At 43.0% G+C, this 18,007-nt stretch overlaps 1 protein-coding gene across 1 annotated transcript in view; it reads left to right on the top strand.

Moving 5' to 3' along the window:
- The window catches only part of LOC126202743 (ubiquitin-protein ligase E3B), a 312,843-nt gene that overhangs the window by 98,897 nt on the left and 195,939 nt on the right, over nt 1-18,007 (top strand). Inside the window, exon 7 of the mRNA XM_049936890.1 lies at nt 11,812-11,983. Within this exon, the coding sequence (XP_049792847.1) occupies nt 11,812-11,983 (172 nt within the window). The remainder of the gene's footprint in view (nt 1-11,811; nt 11,984-18,007) is intronic.

Raw genomic sequence — 18,007 nt, 5'->3', positions numbered from 1 at the left:
GCCTCCCATCTGTGTCAACTGCAGAGAGCACCATTCACCTTGCTCGCCAGACTGCGGGATTCTCCAGAAAGAAAGGAAAATCATGAGAGTACAAGACCCTGGACCGACTGACCTACACTGAGGCTAAGAGAAAATTTGAACACCTGCATCCTGTGCGTATGACATAGTCTTACGCTGCCGCTACAACAGTTCTGGCACCGTCAGCTCCGCCAACCCGAGTCACCCCTCAGAGCCGGAAGACTACACCTGCCCCCTTGATGGTGTGGGGCATTTCCCTCTCTGTTGCTCCTGCATGACCTACTTTGGGAACAACATCCCACCAACCATTGGGGACGTCCATCCCCACTTCTAAGCCAGGGAAGCATAAGTCTTCTTCAGCTTCTCTCGCTAGGAAGGGGTGCCTTGGGTCACTCCCTTTCCACGTTTCTGCTAGTTGGAAAGACAACACCCGAAGAGCCCAAAAGCAGCTGGTCGCAGGTCTTCACACTCATCCTCAGTCCCAGAGACAGACAGTGAAGACCTCCCAGCCAGGGAAACCCAAAGAGCAGCGAGAGAAATCCAAAAAGAAAACCCCTAAGACCAAGGAAATAGTTGCGGCACCCACACCAGGGCTACCTACAAGCTCTGCGTCTGAGGATGAGAATGGAGTGGAGATTTTGGCATCCGCTGAGGACCTAGATCACACCAGACACTCAGACACAATGGATATAGACTGCTCGGGCAATAATTCGGTGACAGCAGATGACTTTTAGGCGTAAACTGCCTCATTGAATGTTCCATGCCTTCCCATTCTCACGATGTCATCCTCCAGTGGAAGTGCGGCGGTTTTTTCCACCACCTGGCTGAGCTACAGCAACTGTTAAGCTTCACACCTGCTATCTGCATTGCCCTCCAGGAAACCTGGCTCCTGGCAATGTGGACGCCTGCCCTTCGTGGCTATAAGGGATATTACAGGAACTGTTGCGACTATAATCAAGTGTCAGGTGGAGTTTGCGTTTATGTCCTAAACTCAGTCTGTAGTGAACCTGTGCACCTTCAAACCCCTCTTGAAGCTGTTGCTCTCAGAATAAGAACAACACGGGAAATAATGGTTTGCAATGTATATCTTCCTCCAAATGGTGCAGTACCCCTGAATGTATTAGTTGCACTGACTGATCAACTCCCTAAACCTTTCCTACTTTTGGGAGATTTTAATGCCGATAACCCCTTGTGGACGGCTGAAAGCAAGGGGAAACTACAGCCGTAATTTTTCCCGAGGACATGCAGCTTTACTGTATGATTAAATGATGATGGCGTCCTCTTGGGTAAAATATTCCGGAGGTAAAATAGTCCCCCATTCGGATCTCCGGGCGGGGACTACTCAAGAGGACGTCGTTATCAGGAGAAAGAAAACTGGCATTCTACGGATCGGAGCGTGGAATGTCAGATCCCTTAATCGGGCAGGTAGGTTAGAAAATTTAAAAAGGGAAATGGATAGGTTAAAGTTAGATATAGTGGGAATTAGTGAAGTTCGGTGGCAGGAGGAACAAGACTTTTGGTCAGGTGATTACAGGGTTATAAATACAAAATCAAATAGGGGTAATGCAGGAGTAGGTTTAATAATGAATAAAAAAAATAGGAGTGTGGGTTAGCTACTACAAACAGCATAGTGAACGCATTATTGTGGCCAAGATAGACACAAAGCCCATGCCTACTACAGTACTACAAGTTTATATGCCAACTAGCTCTGCAGATGATGAAGAAATTGATGAAATGTATGACGAGATAAAAGAAATTATTCAGGTAGTGAAGGGAGACGAAAATTTAATAGTCATGGGTGACTGGAATTCGTCTGTAGGAAAAGGGAGAGAAGGAAACATAGTAGGTGAATATGGATTGGGGGGAAGAAATGAAAGAGGAAGCCGCCTTGTAGAATTTTGCACAGAGCATAACTTAATCATAGCTAACACTTGGTTCAAGAATCATAAAAGAAGGTTGTATACCTGGAAGAATCCTGGAGATACTAATAGGTATCAGATAGATTATATAATGGTAAGACAGAGATTTAGGAACCAGGTTTTAAATTGTAAGACATTTCCAGGGGCAGATGTGGATTCTGACCACAATCTATTGGTTATGAACTGCAGATTGAAACTGAAGAAACTGCAAAAAGGTGGGAATTTAAGGAGATGGGACCTGGATAAACTGAAAGAACCAGAGGTTGTAGAGAGTTTCAGGGAGAGCATAAGGGAACAATTGACAGGAATGGGGGAAAGAAATACAGTAGAAGAAGAATGGGTAGCTCTGAGGGATGAAGTAGTGAAGGCAGCAGAGGATCAAGTAGGTAAAAAGACGAGGGCTAATAGAAATCCTTGGGTAACAGAAGAAATATTGAATTTAATTGATGAAAGGAGAAAATATAAAAATGCAGTAAATGAAGCAGGCAAAAGGGAATACAAACGTCTCAAAAATGATATCGACAGGAAGTGGAAAATGGCTAAGCAGGGATGGCTAGAGGACAAATGTAAGGATGTAGAGGCTTGTCTCACTAGGGGTAAGATAGATACTGCCTACAGGAAAATTAAAGAGACCTTTGGAGAGAAGAGAACCACTTGTATGAATATCAAGAGCTCAGATGGCAACCCAGTTTTAAGCAAAGAAGGGAATGCAGAAAGGTGGAAGGAGTATATGGAGGGTTTATACAAGGGCGATGTACTTGAGGACAGTATTATGGAAATGGAAGAGGATGTAGATGAAGATGAAATAGGAGATAAGATACTGCGTGAAGAGTTTGACAGAGCACTGAAAGACCTGAGTCGAAACAAGGCCCCGGGAGTAGACAACATTCCATTAGAACTACTGATGGCCTTGGGAGAGCCAGTCATGACAAAACTCTACCATCTGGTGAGCAAGATGTATGAGACAGGCGAAATACCCACAGACTTCAAGAAGAATATAATAATTCCAATACCAAAGAAAGCAGGTGTTGACAGATGTGAAAATTACCGAACTATCAGTTTAATAAGTCACAGCTGCAAAATACTAACGCGAATTCTTTACAGACGAATGGAAAAACTGGTAGAAGCGGACCTCGGGGAAGATCAGTTTGGATTCCGTAGAAATGTTGGAACACGTGAGGCAATACTAACCGTACGACTTATCTTAGAAGAAAGATTAAGAAAAGGCAAACCTACGTTTCTAGCATTTGTAGACTTAGAGAAAGCTTTTGACAACGTTAACTGGAATACTCTCTTTCAAATTCTGAAGGTGGCAGGGGTAAAATACAGGGAGCGAAAGGCTATTTACAATTTGTACAGAAACCAGACGGCAGTTATAAGAGTCGAGGGGCATGAAAGGGAAGCAGTGGTTGGGAAAGGAGTGAGACAGGGTTGTAGCCTCTCCCCGATGTTATTCAATCTGTATATTGAGCAAGCAGTAAAGGAAACAAAAGAAAAATTCGGAGTAGGTATTAAAATTCATGGAGAAGAAGTAAAAACTTTGAGGTTCGCCGATGACATTGTAATTCTGTCAGAGACAGCAAAGGACTTGGAAGAGCAGTTGAACGGAATGGACAGTGTCTTGAAAGGAGGATATAAGATGAACATCAACAAAAACAAAACGAGGATAATGGAATGTAGTCAAATTAAATCGGGTGATGCTGAGGGGATTAGATTAGGAAATGAGACACTTAAAGTAGTAAAGGAGTTTTGCTATTTAGGGAGTAAAATAACTGATGATGGTCGAAGTAGAGAGGATATAAAATGTAGACTGGCAATGGCAAGGAAAGCGTTTCTGAAGAAGAGAAATTTGTTAACATCGAGTATAGATTTAAGTGTCAGGAAGTCGTTTCTGAAAGTATTTGTATGGAGTGTAGCCATGTATGGAAGTGAAACATGGACGATAACCAGTTTGGACAAGAAGAGAATAGAAGCTTTCGAAATGTGGTGCTACAGAAGAATGCTGAAGATAAGGTGGGTAGATCACGTAACTAATGAGGAGGTATTGAATAGGATTGGGGAGAAGAGAAGTTTGTGGCACAACTTGACTAGAAGAAGGGATCGGTTGGTAGGACATGTTTTGAGGCATCAAGGGATCACAAATTTAGCATTGGAGGGCAGCGTGGAGGGTAAAAATTGTAGAGGGAGACCAAGAGATCAATACACTAAGCAGATTCAGAAGGATGTAGGTTGCAGTAGGTACTGGGAGATGAAGAAGCTTGCACAGGATAGAGTAGCATGGAGAGCTGCATCAAACCAGTCTCAGGACTGAAGACCACAACAACAACAACAACCCCTTGTGGGGTGGCACCATGTTTACTGACCAAGGCAGAGATGTCGAAACTTTACTGTCTTTGTCCGACCTCTGTTTCTTAAATACTGGGTCCACCACACATTTCAATGTGGCTCGGCCATTGATATATCAATTTTCAGCCTAGGACTTCTCCCATCTATCCACTGGAGAGCACATGGCCACCTGTATGGTAGTGACCACTTCCCCATCTTCCTGTCACTGCCCCAGTGTCAGACCCACAGACGGCTACCCAGATGAGCTTTAAACAAGGCGGACTGGGAAACTTTCACCTCTGCTGTCACGGTTGAATGTCCCCGAGACGGTAACATCAATGTGATGGTTGAGCAGGTGACTACAATAATTGTTTCTGAGGCAGGAAATGCGATCCCTCACTCTGTAGGGTGCCCAAGGCGTAAGACAGTCCCTTGGTGGTTGCCAGAGGTTGCTGAAGCAATTAAGTAGCATCGGCGATCTCTATAGTGGCATAAGCGGCACCCTTCCCTGGAGCACCTCAAAGCCTTTAAATGGCTCCGTGCCCATGTTTGCTGCCTTATCAGATGACGGAAGCAGGAGTGTTGGGAGAGATACATCTCGACCATTGGGTGCCATACACCACCTTTACAAGTCTGGGCAAAGATCAAATATCTTTTCGGGTACCAGGCCCCAACAGGTGTCCCTGGTGTTACCATAAATGGCATGTTATCTACCGACGCAAACCCAATTGCCGAGCACTTTGCTCGAGCCTCTGTATCAGAGAATTACCTCCCAGCCTTTCGCACACTCAAACAGTGGCTGTAAGGGAATGTCCTCTCATTCACTACATGCTGCAGTGAATCCTATAATGGCCCGTTAACAGAGTGGGAGCTCCTCAGTGCCCTTGCACATTGCCCCAACGCAGCTACTGGGCCTGATCTGATCCACAGCCAGATGATTAAACATCTCTCATCTGACTACAAGCGACATCTCGGATCTGGTGCGATGGCATCTTTCCATCGCAATGGCAGGAGAGCAGCATCATTCCGATGCTCAAACCTGGGAAAAACCCGCTTGGTGTGGATAGCTATCGGCCCATCTACCTCACCAACATTCTTTGTAAGTGGCTGGAATGTATGATATGTCGGCGGTTGGGTTGGGTCATGGAGTCACGTGGCTTGCTGGCTCGATGTCAGGGTGGCTTCCGCCAGTATCGCTCTGGCACTGATAATCTTGTATCCATTGAGTCTGCAACCCAAACAGACTTTTCCAGATGGCAGCACCTTGTTGCCGTCTTTTTCGACTTACGTAAAGCGTACGACACGACCTGGTGACATCATATTCTTTCCACATTGTATGAGTGGAGTCTCTGGGGCCGCTCCCTATTTTTATCCAAAACTTCCTGTCGCTCTGTACTTTCCACGTTCAAGTTTGTGCCTCCCATAGATCCGTCCATATCCAGGAAAATAGAGTCGCACAGGGCTCTGTATTAAGTGTCTCTCTATTTTTAGTGGCCATTAACTGTCTAGCAGCAGCTGTAGGGCCCTCCGTCTCACCGTCTCTGTATACAGACGACTTCTGCATTTCGTACAGCCACTCCTGTACTGGTCGTGATGAGCGTCGCTTACGGGGAGCCATGGACCAGGCGCAGTCATGGGCTCTAGCCCACGGCTTCCAGTTTTCAGTCGCAAAGTCGTGTGTCACGCACTTCTGTCGGCGTCATACCGTTCAGCCGGAACCTGCACTTTACCTTAATGATGATTCACTCACTGTAGTGGAGACTGGTTTTCGACGCTCGATTGACTCGGCTCTCTCATCTTAGTCAGCTTAAGCAGAGGTGCTGGGAGCACCTCAATGCCCTCCGTTGCCTGAGCAATGCCAATTGGGCTGCGGCTCTACAGAGCCCTTGTCCAATCCCGAATTGACTATGGGAGTGTGGTTTATAGTTCAGCAGCACATTCAGTGTTGCATTTACTCGACCCTGTGCACCACTGCGGGGTTCGACTAGCGACAGGAGCTTTTAGGACGAGTCCAGTGACCAGCATACTGGTGGGGGCTGGTGTCCCTCCATTGCAGATCAGACGTGTGCAACTGCTCGCCAGTTACACAGCAAACATTCATAGTTCCCCCGAGCATCCGAATTACAGTCCCCTTTTCCCGCCCGCGGCAGTCCATCTCACACATCGGCGGCCCAGTTTGGGGCTAACGATTGCGGTTCGCGTGCGGTTCCTTCTCTCCGAACTGGATTCCTTCCCCTTACCATCTCTATTTGCAGTTCACGTATGTCTCCACGGTATAGGCCTGGCTGCGGCATTGTCTGGACCTTTCACGTTGCCCTAAGGACTCCATTAACCCTGTGGCTCTCTGCTGTCACTTCCTCTCGTTTCTTGATGTGTTCTGGGGCTCCGAAGTGGTTTACACTGGCGGCTCAATGGCTGATGGTGGCGTCGGTTTTGCCTACGTTTATGGCAGCCATATTGAACAACATTCCTTACCCGATGGCAGCAGTGTGTGCAATGCAGAGCTGGTCCCCATTTATTGTGCACTTCAGTATCTCGTTTCATTCCCTGGGGAGTCTTTTCTTCTACGTACTGACTCCTCGAGCAGCCTGAAAACTATTGACGAGTGCTACCTTCGTCATCCTTCGGTAGCGTCCGTCCGGGAATCGCGTCTGTGCCCCAGAACGGTCCAGTCATTCGGTCGTGTCGGTCCGGATCCCCGGTCACGTCGGATTCCCCGGCAGTGAACTTGCTGACGAGCTGGCCAAACAGGCTACACGGAAACCACTTCTGCAGATGGGCATCCCCGCAACTGACCTGCATTCGTTATTACACCGCAAGGTTTTTCATCTTTGGGAGACGGAATGGCAAAATCTCAGTACGCACAACAAACTGCGAGCCATTAAGGGGACCACGAATGTGTGGAAGTCCTCGACGAGCACCTCTTGCAGGGACTCTGTGGTTCTCTGCAGGCTCTGCATTACCCGTGCCTGGGTGTCCCACGGCTGCCTCCTGCGCCGTGAAGACCCACCTCAGTGTCGGTGCGGCACCCGGTTGACAGAGGCCCGTATTCTTCTGCTCTATCCTTTTTCGGCTGCCCTGCGACTTCATCTTCGATTGCCGGACTCGTTATCATTGATTTTAGCAGACGACGCCTCATCGGCTGATTTGGTTTTACATTTCATTTGTGGGGGTGGGTTTTATCATTCGATCTGAGTTTTAGCGCCTGTGTCCTCCACCCTAGTGTTTTTAGGATCGCAGTTTTAATGTGTTGCAGGGTGGCTGGCTTTTCCTTTTTATCTTCGTGGTCGGCCAGCCACTGTAATCTGCTTCCTTGTTTTACTCTCTTCTGTTTCTTGCCTCTCTCTGTTGTTTTCTTGTCCTCTTTTGACCCTTTTAGTGTTCGTTGCCTTTCCTTCGCTCTTGTGGTCTTTCCTTTCTTCCTGTTTTGTGTTATGTGTCTTGTCTAATTTATTCTCACACTTGTGGCATTGTTTTATTAGGAACGAGGGGCCGATGTCCTCATAGTTTGGTCCCTTTCCACCCTCTTTTAAACCAACTAACCAACTTTCAAGAAGGGACATTAGTCGAGTATACACAGTTTTTCTCTGTTACTGTGGACACTGTTGGGAGGAGGGAAGTAGCTCATTAGTTATTGATTTCATGTTAGTCCACTCGTTTAGTAGAACTGCGGTGGAGATTTTGGCAGATGTGGAAAAACCCCAGTACCGATGAAGCAGTTGATTATATTGCTTAGTGATTTTACAACACATTTTATTATTTGTACTCAGTTAAACTGTTCAGGCCGCATGAGAGGGATTTTTTTAAATTCCCTCCACAACGTGTTGTGGAGGGAAATATTTTGTTGAAGGGGAACAACTACTGAAAGGCTGATAGATATACCTGAAAGATGTGTATTAAATGTGTCGCAAATGTGTTTGATGTTTGTTATTTATTAACCTTTATATTCAAGAGGATGTTTTATGCATGATATCAGTTTATAAAGTGTTTCTTACAAGATCCCACACAGATGTACGTTTGTTACTGGATTCATTTATTTAGAATCTATTTACTAGTTGTTTACTATCATACAAAAGATCTTCTTGTACATTTTAAAATGACTGGAAATGGCGATCATTTGTAGTTACACATTACTATATAGTGACCGCTTAGTTTTACATGATGTTCTTACACTCCTTGTGATGCAACCAGTATGAGATCTCCTGACCGACTGTAATACAGTGTGTACGTAAAGTCTGGGAACACTTTCAGCTATTTATTTCACAAGAACTAAACATTGTACAGATGTCATACATATTGCATTTTGAAGAGAAACTCTGAAAGTTTTTTTACAAACTTTCGATATGCGAACCGTGAGTTACCTGGCAGATGTCAGTACGGTAATTGAATTCCTGCCATACCTGTCCCAGCATGGCATCATCGACTGTGGCAGTTGCTTCCTGTGTTCTCTTCCCAGAGCTCTGCTACATCACGTGGTAGAGGTGGTACATACACAAGATCTTTAATGTGTAACCACAAACAAAAGTCACACGGAGTGAGATCTGATGATCAGGAGGCAATTTCATGAAACAGCTGTCCCCTTATGTAGCATGACCAATTCATCGATGCGGCAGTTCTGTGGTCAACTACCCACAAACTTCACGATGAAAATGGGGTCGAGCCCCATCCTGCTGAAAGGTGAATGGAAAGTTCAATGGAGACATCAGCCATTGCTGCAACATGTCCAAGTAGGAATATCCAGTGACAGCGCTCTCGGCAAAGAAGATTGGCCCGTACAGTTTTCGACATGACAAGGCACAAAAAACATTTACCTTTGTGGAACCACGCTTAAGTTCAATGTATTCGTGTGGGTGCTTTGTATTCCAGATTCGACAGTTATGCCTGTTCACTTTCGCATTAGTGTGAAAAGTGGCTTCATCACTAAAAATTAAGCAATCAACAATGCCATCCCCATCCTCATTCAGGTTGTTGCAACTGTGAACAAAACTCAAAACGCTAGTCTTTATCGTCGTCAATGAGCTGCACTAGCTCCAATGTGAGTGGTTTCATAGTAAAACGTTACAGGTCGGGATTTATCTATGAAGTCTTGAATATCTTATTTGAATCTGTCAGTTGGTAGGGAGAAATTGAGATTTCGGGCATTTCTTTATATGGTTTTGCGTGATTAAGTCCCGATGCTGTGCAAAGCTGTCATTTAGTTACGTGCAGTTTGCCATCTGTTATGTTTTATTTTCCGATAATAAATCATATTTTTTGTGATTATACCATTAAAATACAATGACGATAAATGTTTGAGGTCATTTGGAATAATATTTTAATAACTATGTAGATGACGTGATGTGATTCTTAGAAAAAAAAGTGTGTTAATTGTGCATGTATGAATGGTCAGTGTCAGGATCAGTGATTACGATTCGAGAAATAATTGATGTGACTTAGTTCAATTGCATACAATCGCGTGGAGCAAATTATGACCTTGGAATTTATTGCAGATGTATGCAGGTCAATTTCGTGCAGGTCAATTTCGTGACAGGCTAGTAAGCGTCACGAGTGTGTCGCGATATCGAGACTGCTTTCGTGCCACTGATGGTTTGCTTCAAACTTGCGAGAATACAATTTATGCGAATTCTTAATCATTACGAAAGGGTAGAATATTTGATGGTTATCCCACGGTTGATTGGCCATTGTGGAGGACGTAAGTTTGGATAGAAAGATCAATTTCAAAATCCAATATAAATCCTGTTGATCGAAGTAGCCTAGCAACCCAAAAGCTGATATGTGGTTATCAGCAGAAACAGTGTACTATTTTTCATGCACACATTTACACTGTACATCGAGGTGTGAATGATTTGTGGATGCGAAGTAAACTTTTGAAAGCATTTGATTGAATAAAGGAAGGACATAAAGAAGTTTATTTGTATATTTTGTTATTTCATGAACAGTGATATTTTCTTATAGTGGTGTAGAGCCTTACGTATTATTAATATTGTGACAGACTGGTCGTAAGTGCTCTCATTACAAGCCGAGTTTTGGGCGTGATTAAGAGTAGCTGGTTCTTATAGTCTCAAAGATTAAGTGAAGAATAAAATCACACTTAAATAACGTTGCATTGAAACCCACTATCTTTATACTATATTAAGCTAAATATCCTGAAATCAGGTGGTACCATGGCTGTGTAGTTGTGTGTTGTCAACAACAAATAAGTGAACACAAACATAAAGATTTCTCATGCTCTGATATCGACGAGGTAAAGAAGAGACGACAGTGATGACATACACATATACATATACAGACGGTATATGTGGCACCTTACAAATCAACTCAATGACGTCGTGGTATAATAGACAGCTTCTGTTGCAGGACTTTCCACACTGTCATTGGAGCATTTTTGAGTTCATGGGATGCAAGCCGCATCGATTTCTTTGGTCTCCTTATGAATGTCTCTTGTATGTGCTCCACATTCACTTCACTAAATCTGAGACCTTTGCTGGGCACAAGCAACCCGTCGTAACGAATTTGTTGTGCCAGTGGTAAACAGTGTTCCTTGTTGATGGCTTCTTACCATACTTTGTTCTAAACGTCCATTGAACAGCTGTAGCACACTTGTTTTTGTTGAACTCCAAAACACAGAAAGCTCGCTCCGCACCTGAACTCGCCACGGTTGCGACTAACGCTATCAGCAAATTGCCAAACTATGCTTTCCTAGTATACAAGAAAAAACTTTCAGGGTTTCTCTTCAAAATGACATCTGCATAATATCTGTACAATGTTTGGCTGTTGTGCAATAAACAATTGAAAGTGTTCTTGGACTTTATGTACAGCCTGTATTTTGACTAACTTTGCTGGGAAGGCAATATTGGCATACAATGTGTTTATGAATAGTTAAGTTTTATTAATAACACCATCCTCATTGCAAGCAGTATATTTTTATACATGTTGCTACTACTAGGGTCTTTGATTCACTTTCTGTTGATGGAAGCAAACAATGACTTGCCCTTTGTTTGCCCTTTACTAAGCCATGATAGGATATTCTGATAGTCAGTATGTCCTCTGAATCAGTTCAGCACATTAATAAGTGGGTGATACGCTGGGTCAAAGAGTAGAACTGCTTCAGTTGCAGTTTGTTCTAGTTGGATCCTTTACTATGTTAAGAATGGTGAAAGTTGCCAAGAGTCTTATCAAATCACTCACTGTGTGTGAAATATTGGCAAAATTTGTTAAAATCACAACACAATATGATCTCTCTGCCTTTGGATTTGTAGACAAATGGGACACTTTCAAGCTTGTTCAGAAAGACGCAGGGTGGTATGACTAATTGTGCTGAGTGAGTTACACTAACTTTACTTTATGGTTAAGGGATTTGCCATTAAATATAAGCAATTATTACTGTCTCATTTATTTGGCTTATTTTTGTCATAATTTTTTTTATCCATTCCTTCTCATACCCCCATCAGCCATAAAGGTTTGGCCACCTTACCCTATAGTTTCCATAGTTCTTCATATTGAGTTGTATTTAACTAATGTAACTTAATAAATTTTCTTATTATTTCAGGTTTGTGCTATCAGGATAAGATTTTATTCAGCCTTTGGCAGTTCATTTGCAGTTTAGGTCCTAACTGTGGCTTGAAGTCTTTCCTGGACCTCCTCACAGTTAATACAAAGTGTAATGCTCCAGAGTTTCAGATGTTGATTCTCTTCTGCGATTGCATGACACATTATGTGACGTAAGTATTTTTCTTCATAAGATTACGTTCTGCATTTGCCGTAGTTTATTGACTTCTTGTTGAAAGGAGTGGTGATGCAAAAGTGGGAATTGTTCCACCATAAAAGAAAATAGTTCTAGTTTCTGTTGAAAACTTATTGGAATAAGTGGAATGCAAGTGACTAGTTAATTGTAATCTACACATAAAGAGTGAACTACTGGGTAAAACTCGCAGTACACATTTGTCAGTGCTCTTTTCGTAATAAACAGAGATTTGACAAGAATTTTTAACTTCGGTTTGAGTGTTCTTTTCATGTGCTAAAATCAGACCTCCATATAAAAAGTGTGACTGATATCTAAGCACATTGGCCTATAATGAACTGAGACAATGTGAAAACGGGAGTAGGATTTGCGCTCTGTGAAAATGTCTGTATCTGGATGATAATTTTTGTGTGATTTGGCTTATTACAAGTATCATTGGTATAGAACAATAATTTATGTAATTATGAAGATGAATCACTGTAATGTCTTAAAAAAAATTCTGTTTACACTTAGTTACCAGTTTTGGTTCACAGTGTCAGTTCACTTTTGATCTGCACGTCTTTATAGTAATCTGTTAATGTATTGTGATGTCAGTAATATGATCTGAATGTGATTGCTATTGACAACTCAAACTGGTAATCATGTGTGATTATTGTAGTTTGGAAAAATGTCATTTTCAGTAGTGTGTCACCCAAGGATGCTGTCGAATATAACTGAAAATTATATTATTCCAGCATGTGAAGGCTTTGAAGCAACAAGCACTAATACCGTAATACGTTATAGTGTGACTTTGTCAGTGAGTAAACAAACAGAAGACAAGCACTGGTATGTGCATATGTACTCTGGTGTAAACAGGAAGCACACGGCCCAAAGTGAAGTTTCGTTTGATTAGAAATGACTACAGAAGAGGTACAAAGATAGTTGAAAGCTGCCATGCTATAATTTTCATGGTGGGGTGCTGCAAATGACGATGCCAGAAGGCTAAAGAAAAAGAATAAGTATGACAGTGTTAAGGGAAAAAAAATTGACAGAACAAAGATTACTGAAAGACCTAATGAATGTACTGTACAAAGAATAAAACAGTGGAAAATCCAGGATGGACTAGTGACAGTATTATGAAAAGGATAGATTGCTACTCACCATGTAGATGAAATGTTGAGCTGCAGACAGGCACAACGAAAACCTGGTCCTCGTCAACTCGACACACCACCTTCTTTGATGTTGACCTCCACCCCAGATATGGCTACTTCAGTATCTCCATTCATATCAACCTACTAACCACCAGCAATACCTCCACTTCAACAGCTGCCATCAATTCCATATCCAGAAGTCCTTTCCATACAGTGTAGACAGCTGTGGCCATCACATCTGTAGTGATGAGCAGTCCATCTCAAAATATATTGAGGGTCTCTCTGAGGCCTTCACAGACTGAAATTTCCCTCTCAACCTTGTACAGAGACAGATGTGGTGTGAATTCTCGCATGTCACTTACCGTCTCCAACATTTCCAATGTCTGGCCACAAAGGAGCACTCCACTTGAGACTCAGTACCACCCAGGAATGAAGCAAATGAGTCACTTTTCCATCAGGGTGTTGACTACCTCTCATTGTGCCCTGAAATGAGAAATATCCTACCCACTATCATTTCCATATCTCCCACAGTGTTACCCTCCCACCCGCCAAACCTACACAGTATCCTTGTCCACTCCTGCCACGAACCCCTTACCTCGTGGCTCATGTTCCTGCAATAGGCCTAGATGCAAAACCTGTCCCATACATCTCCCACCACCATCTTTCCCAGTCCAGCCACAAGCATCACCTATCCCATCAAAGGCAGTGCTACCTGTGAAAGCAGTCATGTGCTCTACAAACTAACTTGCAACAATTCTGCTTTCTCTGTGGGCATGACAACGAACAAGATGTCTGTCCGCACAAATGGCCACTGACAAACGGTGGCCGAAAGACGGCTGGTCCACCTAGTTGCTAAACAGGATTCCCAACACAGTGTACTTCAGTTCAGTAACAGCTTCACAGCTTGCACCATCTGGATCCTTCCTACCAACACGGGCTTTTCTAAACTGTGCAGATGAGAACTCTCCCTGCAATACATCTCGGGTTCCCATAACCCCTCCCCCTCTGGCCTCAGCCTTTATTAGTCCCTGCCCTTCACCTACCTCGATAGGTAGGTCTTCGCTCCCACTTCAGCACTTCACAGGCTTCTGTTCCACCAACTCACCCACCAGTCTCTTCTCCCTTCCTCTACTTCTCTCCCCCCGCCCCCTCCTGTGCCCCCTCCCCATAGCTCCCATCTACGTGTAGCAGCCCTATCCTGTCCTCACCGCATCCCAGCATGCTTCCCCACCTCTACCCTGTTATCTCTCTTCCACCCCACCCCAGCTTACTCCTTATTCCTACAATGCACAGATTGCTTCTCCCATCAGGCACAATTCCTCGCAGTCAGGCCTCTGTGGCCAGAGACATTGGTCACATGTGTGTGTGTGTGTGTGTGTGTGTGTGTGTGTGTGTGTGTGTGTGTGTGTGTGTGGTTTTTTTTTTTTTTTTGTTTTTGTTTTTTTTGCTTTAGAAGGAGACCTTTTGGCCGAATGTTCAAACGTATAGCATTATTTTTATTGTTCCTGTACGAGTCTCAATATCTCCTCTATATGGTGAGTAGCAATTTATCCTGTTTGTAATATTGCCTGTGCAAAGAATAAATATTGAACTTGTTATGTTTTATATGGAGGATAGCCCAAAACACAAGCTCTGGCAACAAAACCTTTTGAAGTAACAAAAATGGATAGAAGGAACATAAATCAATCCACAAATACACATGAGTACAATCTCCTGGTCATCCAAAATCAGTAATAGACCATGTGATAATTAGACAAATTACAAACCTTTGTATCTGTATTGTGAGAATGTACAAAGGGCTCATTGTTCTTTTTGTCCTTATTCATTGTCCTTCAAAATACAGACACTCCTCTGTCTCAGAGAGAAACCACCAGTCAAAAATTTAGAACATTCCCATACAATCTGAAGAGCTCTGGACATGACTCAGAACAATTTCTTTTTCAGATGAGGTTTCACTGAAATTAGCAAGTGCAGGAAAAAGCCTCAGCCTTGGATATGATATGTCTATGGACTATTCAGGTAGTGAAGGGAGACGAAAATTTAATAGTAATGGGTGACTGGAATTCAAGAGTAGGAAAAGGGAGAGAAGGAAACATAGTAGGTGAATATGGATTGGGGCTAAGAAACGAAAGAGGAAGCCGCCTGGTAGAATTTTGCGCAGAGCATAACTTAGTCATAGCTAACACTTGGTTTAAGAATCATGAAAGAAGGTTGTATACATGGAAGAACCCTGGAGATACTAAAAGGTATCAGATAGATTATATAATGGTAAGACAGAGATTTAGGAACCAGGTTTTAAATTGTAAGACATTTCCAGGGCAGATGTGGACTCTGACCACAATCTATTGGTTATGACCTGTAGATTAAAACTGAAGAAACTGCAAAAAGGTGGGAATTTAAGGAGATGGGACCTGGATAAACTGAAAGAACCAGAGGTTGTACAGAGTTTCAGGGAGAGCATAAGGGAACAATTGACAGGAATCATCATCTCCTTGGTCTACCCCGACTCCTCCTACCCTCTACTGCTAAACCCATGAGTTTCTTGGGTAACCTTGTTTCTCCCATGCGTGTAACATGACCCCACCATCTAAGCCTGTTCGCCCTTACTGCTACATCTATAGAGTTCATTCCCAGTTTTTCTTTGATTTCCTCATTGTGCACACCCTCCTGCCATTGTTCCCATCTACTAGTACCTGCAATCATCCTAGCTACTTTCATATCCGTAACCTCAACCTCATTGATAAGGTAACCTGAATCCACCCAGCTTTCGCTCCCATACAACAAAGTTGGTCGAAAGATTGAACAATGCACAGATAACTTAGTCTTGGTACTGACTTCCTTCTTGCAGAAGAGAGTAGATCGTAGCTGAGCGCTCACTGCATTAGCTTTGCTACACCTCGCTTCCAGTTCTTTCACTATGTTGCCATCCTGTGAGAATACACATCCTAAGTACTTGAAACCGTCCACCTGTTCTAACTTTGTTCCTCCTATTTGGCACTCAATCCGTTTATATCTCTTTCCCACTGACATTACTTTTGTTTTGGAGATGCTAATCTTCATACCATAGTCCTTACATTTCTGATCTAGCTCTGAAATATTACTTTGCAAACTTTCATTAGAATCTGCCATCACAACTAAGTCATCCGCATATGCGAGACTGCTTATTTTGTGTTCACCTATCTTAATCTCACCCAGCCAGTCTATTGTTTTCAACATATGATCCATAAATAATATGAACAACAGTGGAGACAGGTTGCGGCCTTGTCTTACTCCTGAAACTACTCTGAACCGTGGACTCAATTTACAGTCAACTCTAACTGCTGCCTGACTATCTATGTAAAGACCTTTAATTGCTTGCAGAAGTTTGCCTCCTATTCCATAATCACGTAGAACAGACAATAACTTCCTCCTAGGAACCCGGTCATATGCCTTTTCTAGATCTATAAAACATAGATACAATTCCCTATTCCACTCGTAACGCGTCTCCATTATTTGCCGTAAGCTAAAGATCTGGTCCTGACAACCTCTTAGAGGCCTCAACCCACACTGATTTTCATCCAATTTGTCCTCAACTAATACTTGCACTTTCCTTTCAACAATACCTGAGAAGATTTTACCCACAACGCTGATCAAAGAGATACCTCTGTAGTTGTTACAATCTTTTCTGTTTCCATGTTTAAAGATTGGTGTGATTACTGCTCTCGTCCAGTCTGATGGAACCTGTCCCGACTCCCACACCATTTCAATTATCCTGTGTAGCCCTTTAAGACCTGACATTCCACTGTATTTGATGAGTTCTGACTTAATTTCATCCACCCCAGCCGCTTTATTGCACTGCAATCTATTGACAATTTTCTCCACTTCCTCAAATGTGATCCTATTTCCATCATCATTCCTGTCCCATTGTACATCGAAATCTGAAACATTACTGATCGTATTTTCACCTACATTGAGCAACTCTTCAAAATATTCCCTCCATCTGCCTAAGGCATCAACAGGATTCACCAGCAGTTTACCTGACCTGTCCAAAATACTTGTCATTTCCTTCTTACCTCCCTTTCGAAGACTGCTAATTACACTTTCCACCAAGCTGTTTGCTTCATCCTACCTTTACACATTACTGTTCCAAGACATTCTTTGGCCACTTCTAGTACTGTGTCCCTGTACCTTGTCCATTCCTTTTCCAGTGACTGCAATTGACTACATTCAACTAACTGGTACCTTTCTGTGATCACTGTTATGTACTTGTGTCTGATTTCCTTATCCTGAAGTTTCTCCACTCTTATCCTCCTACACATGGACCTGACCTCCTGCACTTTTGGCCTCACAATACCAGAATGGGGGAAAGAAATACAGTAGAAGAAGAATGGGTAGCTTTGAGGAATGAAATAGTGAAGGCAGCAGAGGATCAAAGAGGTAAAAAGACGAGGGCTAGTAGAAACCCTTGGGTAACAGAAGAGATACTGAATTTAATTGATGAAAGGAGAAAGTACAAAAATGCAGCAAGTGAAGCAGGCAAAAAGGAATACAAACTTCTCAAAAATGATATCGACAGGCAGTACAAAATGGCTAAGCAGGGATGACTAGAGGACAAATGTAACGATGTAGAGGCTTATCTCACTAGGGGTAAGATAGATACTGCCTACAGGAAAATTAAAGAGACCTTTGGAGAAAGGAGAACCACTTGCATGAATATCAAGAGCTTTGATGGAAACCCAGTTCTAAGCAAAGAAGGGAAAGCAGAAAGGTGGAAGGAGTATATAGAGTGTTTATACAAGGGCGATGTACTTGAGGACAATTTTATGGAAATGGAAGAGGATGTAGATGAAGATGAGATGGGAGATATGATACTGCGTGAAGAGTTTGACAGAGCA

Source organism: Schistocerca nitens, chromosome 1 (assembly GCF_023898315.1).
Source record: "Schistocerca nitens isolate TAMUIC-IGC-003100 chromosome 1, iqSchNite1.1, whole genome shotgun sequence".
Taxonomy (NCBI): Eukaryota; Metazoa; Arthropoda; class Insecta; order Orthoptera; family Acrididae; genus Schistocerca; species Schistocerca nitens.
The sequence above is the reverse complement of the archived record's forward strand: the minus strand, read 5'-3'. Positions and strand labels throughout refer to the sequence as shown.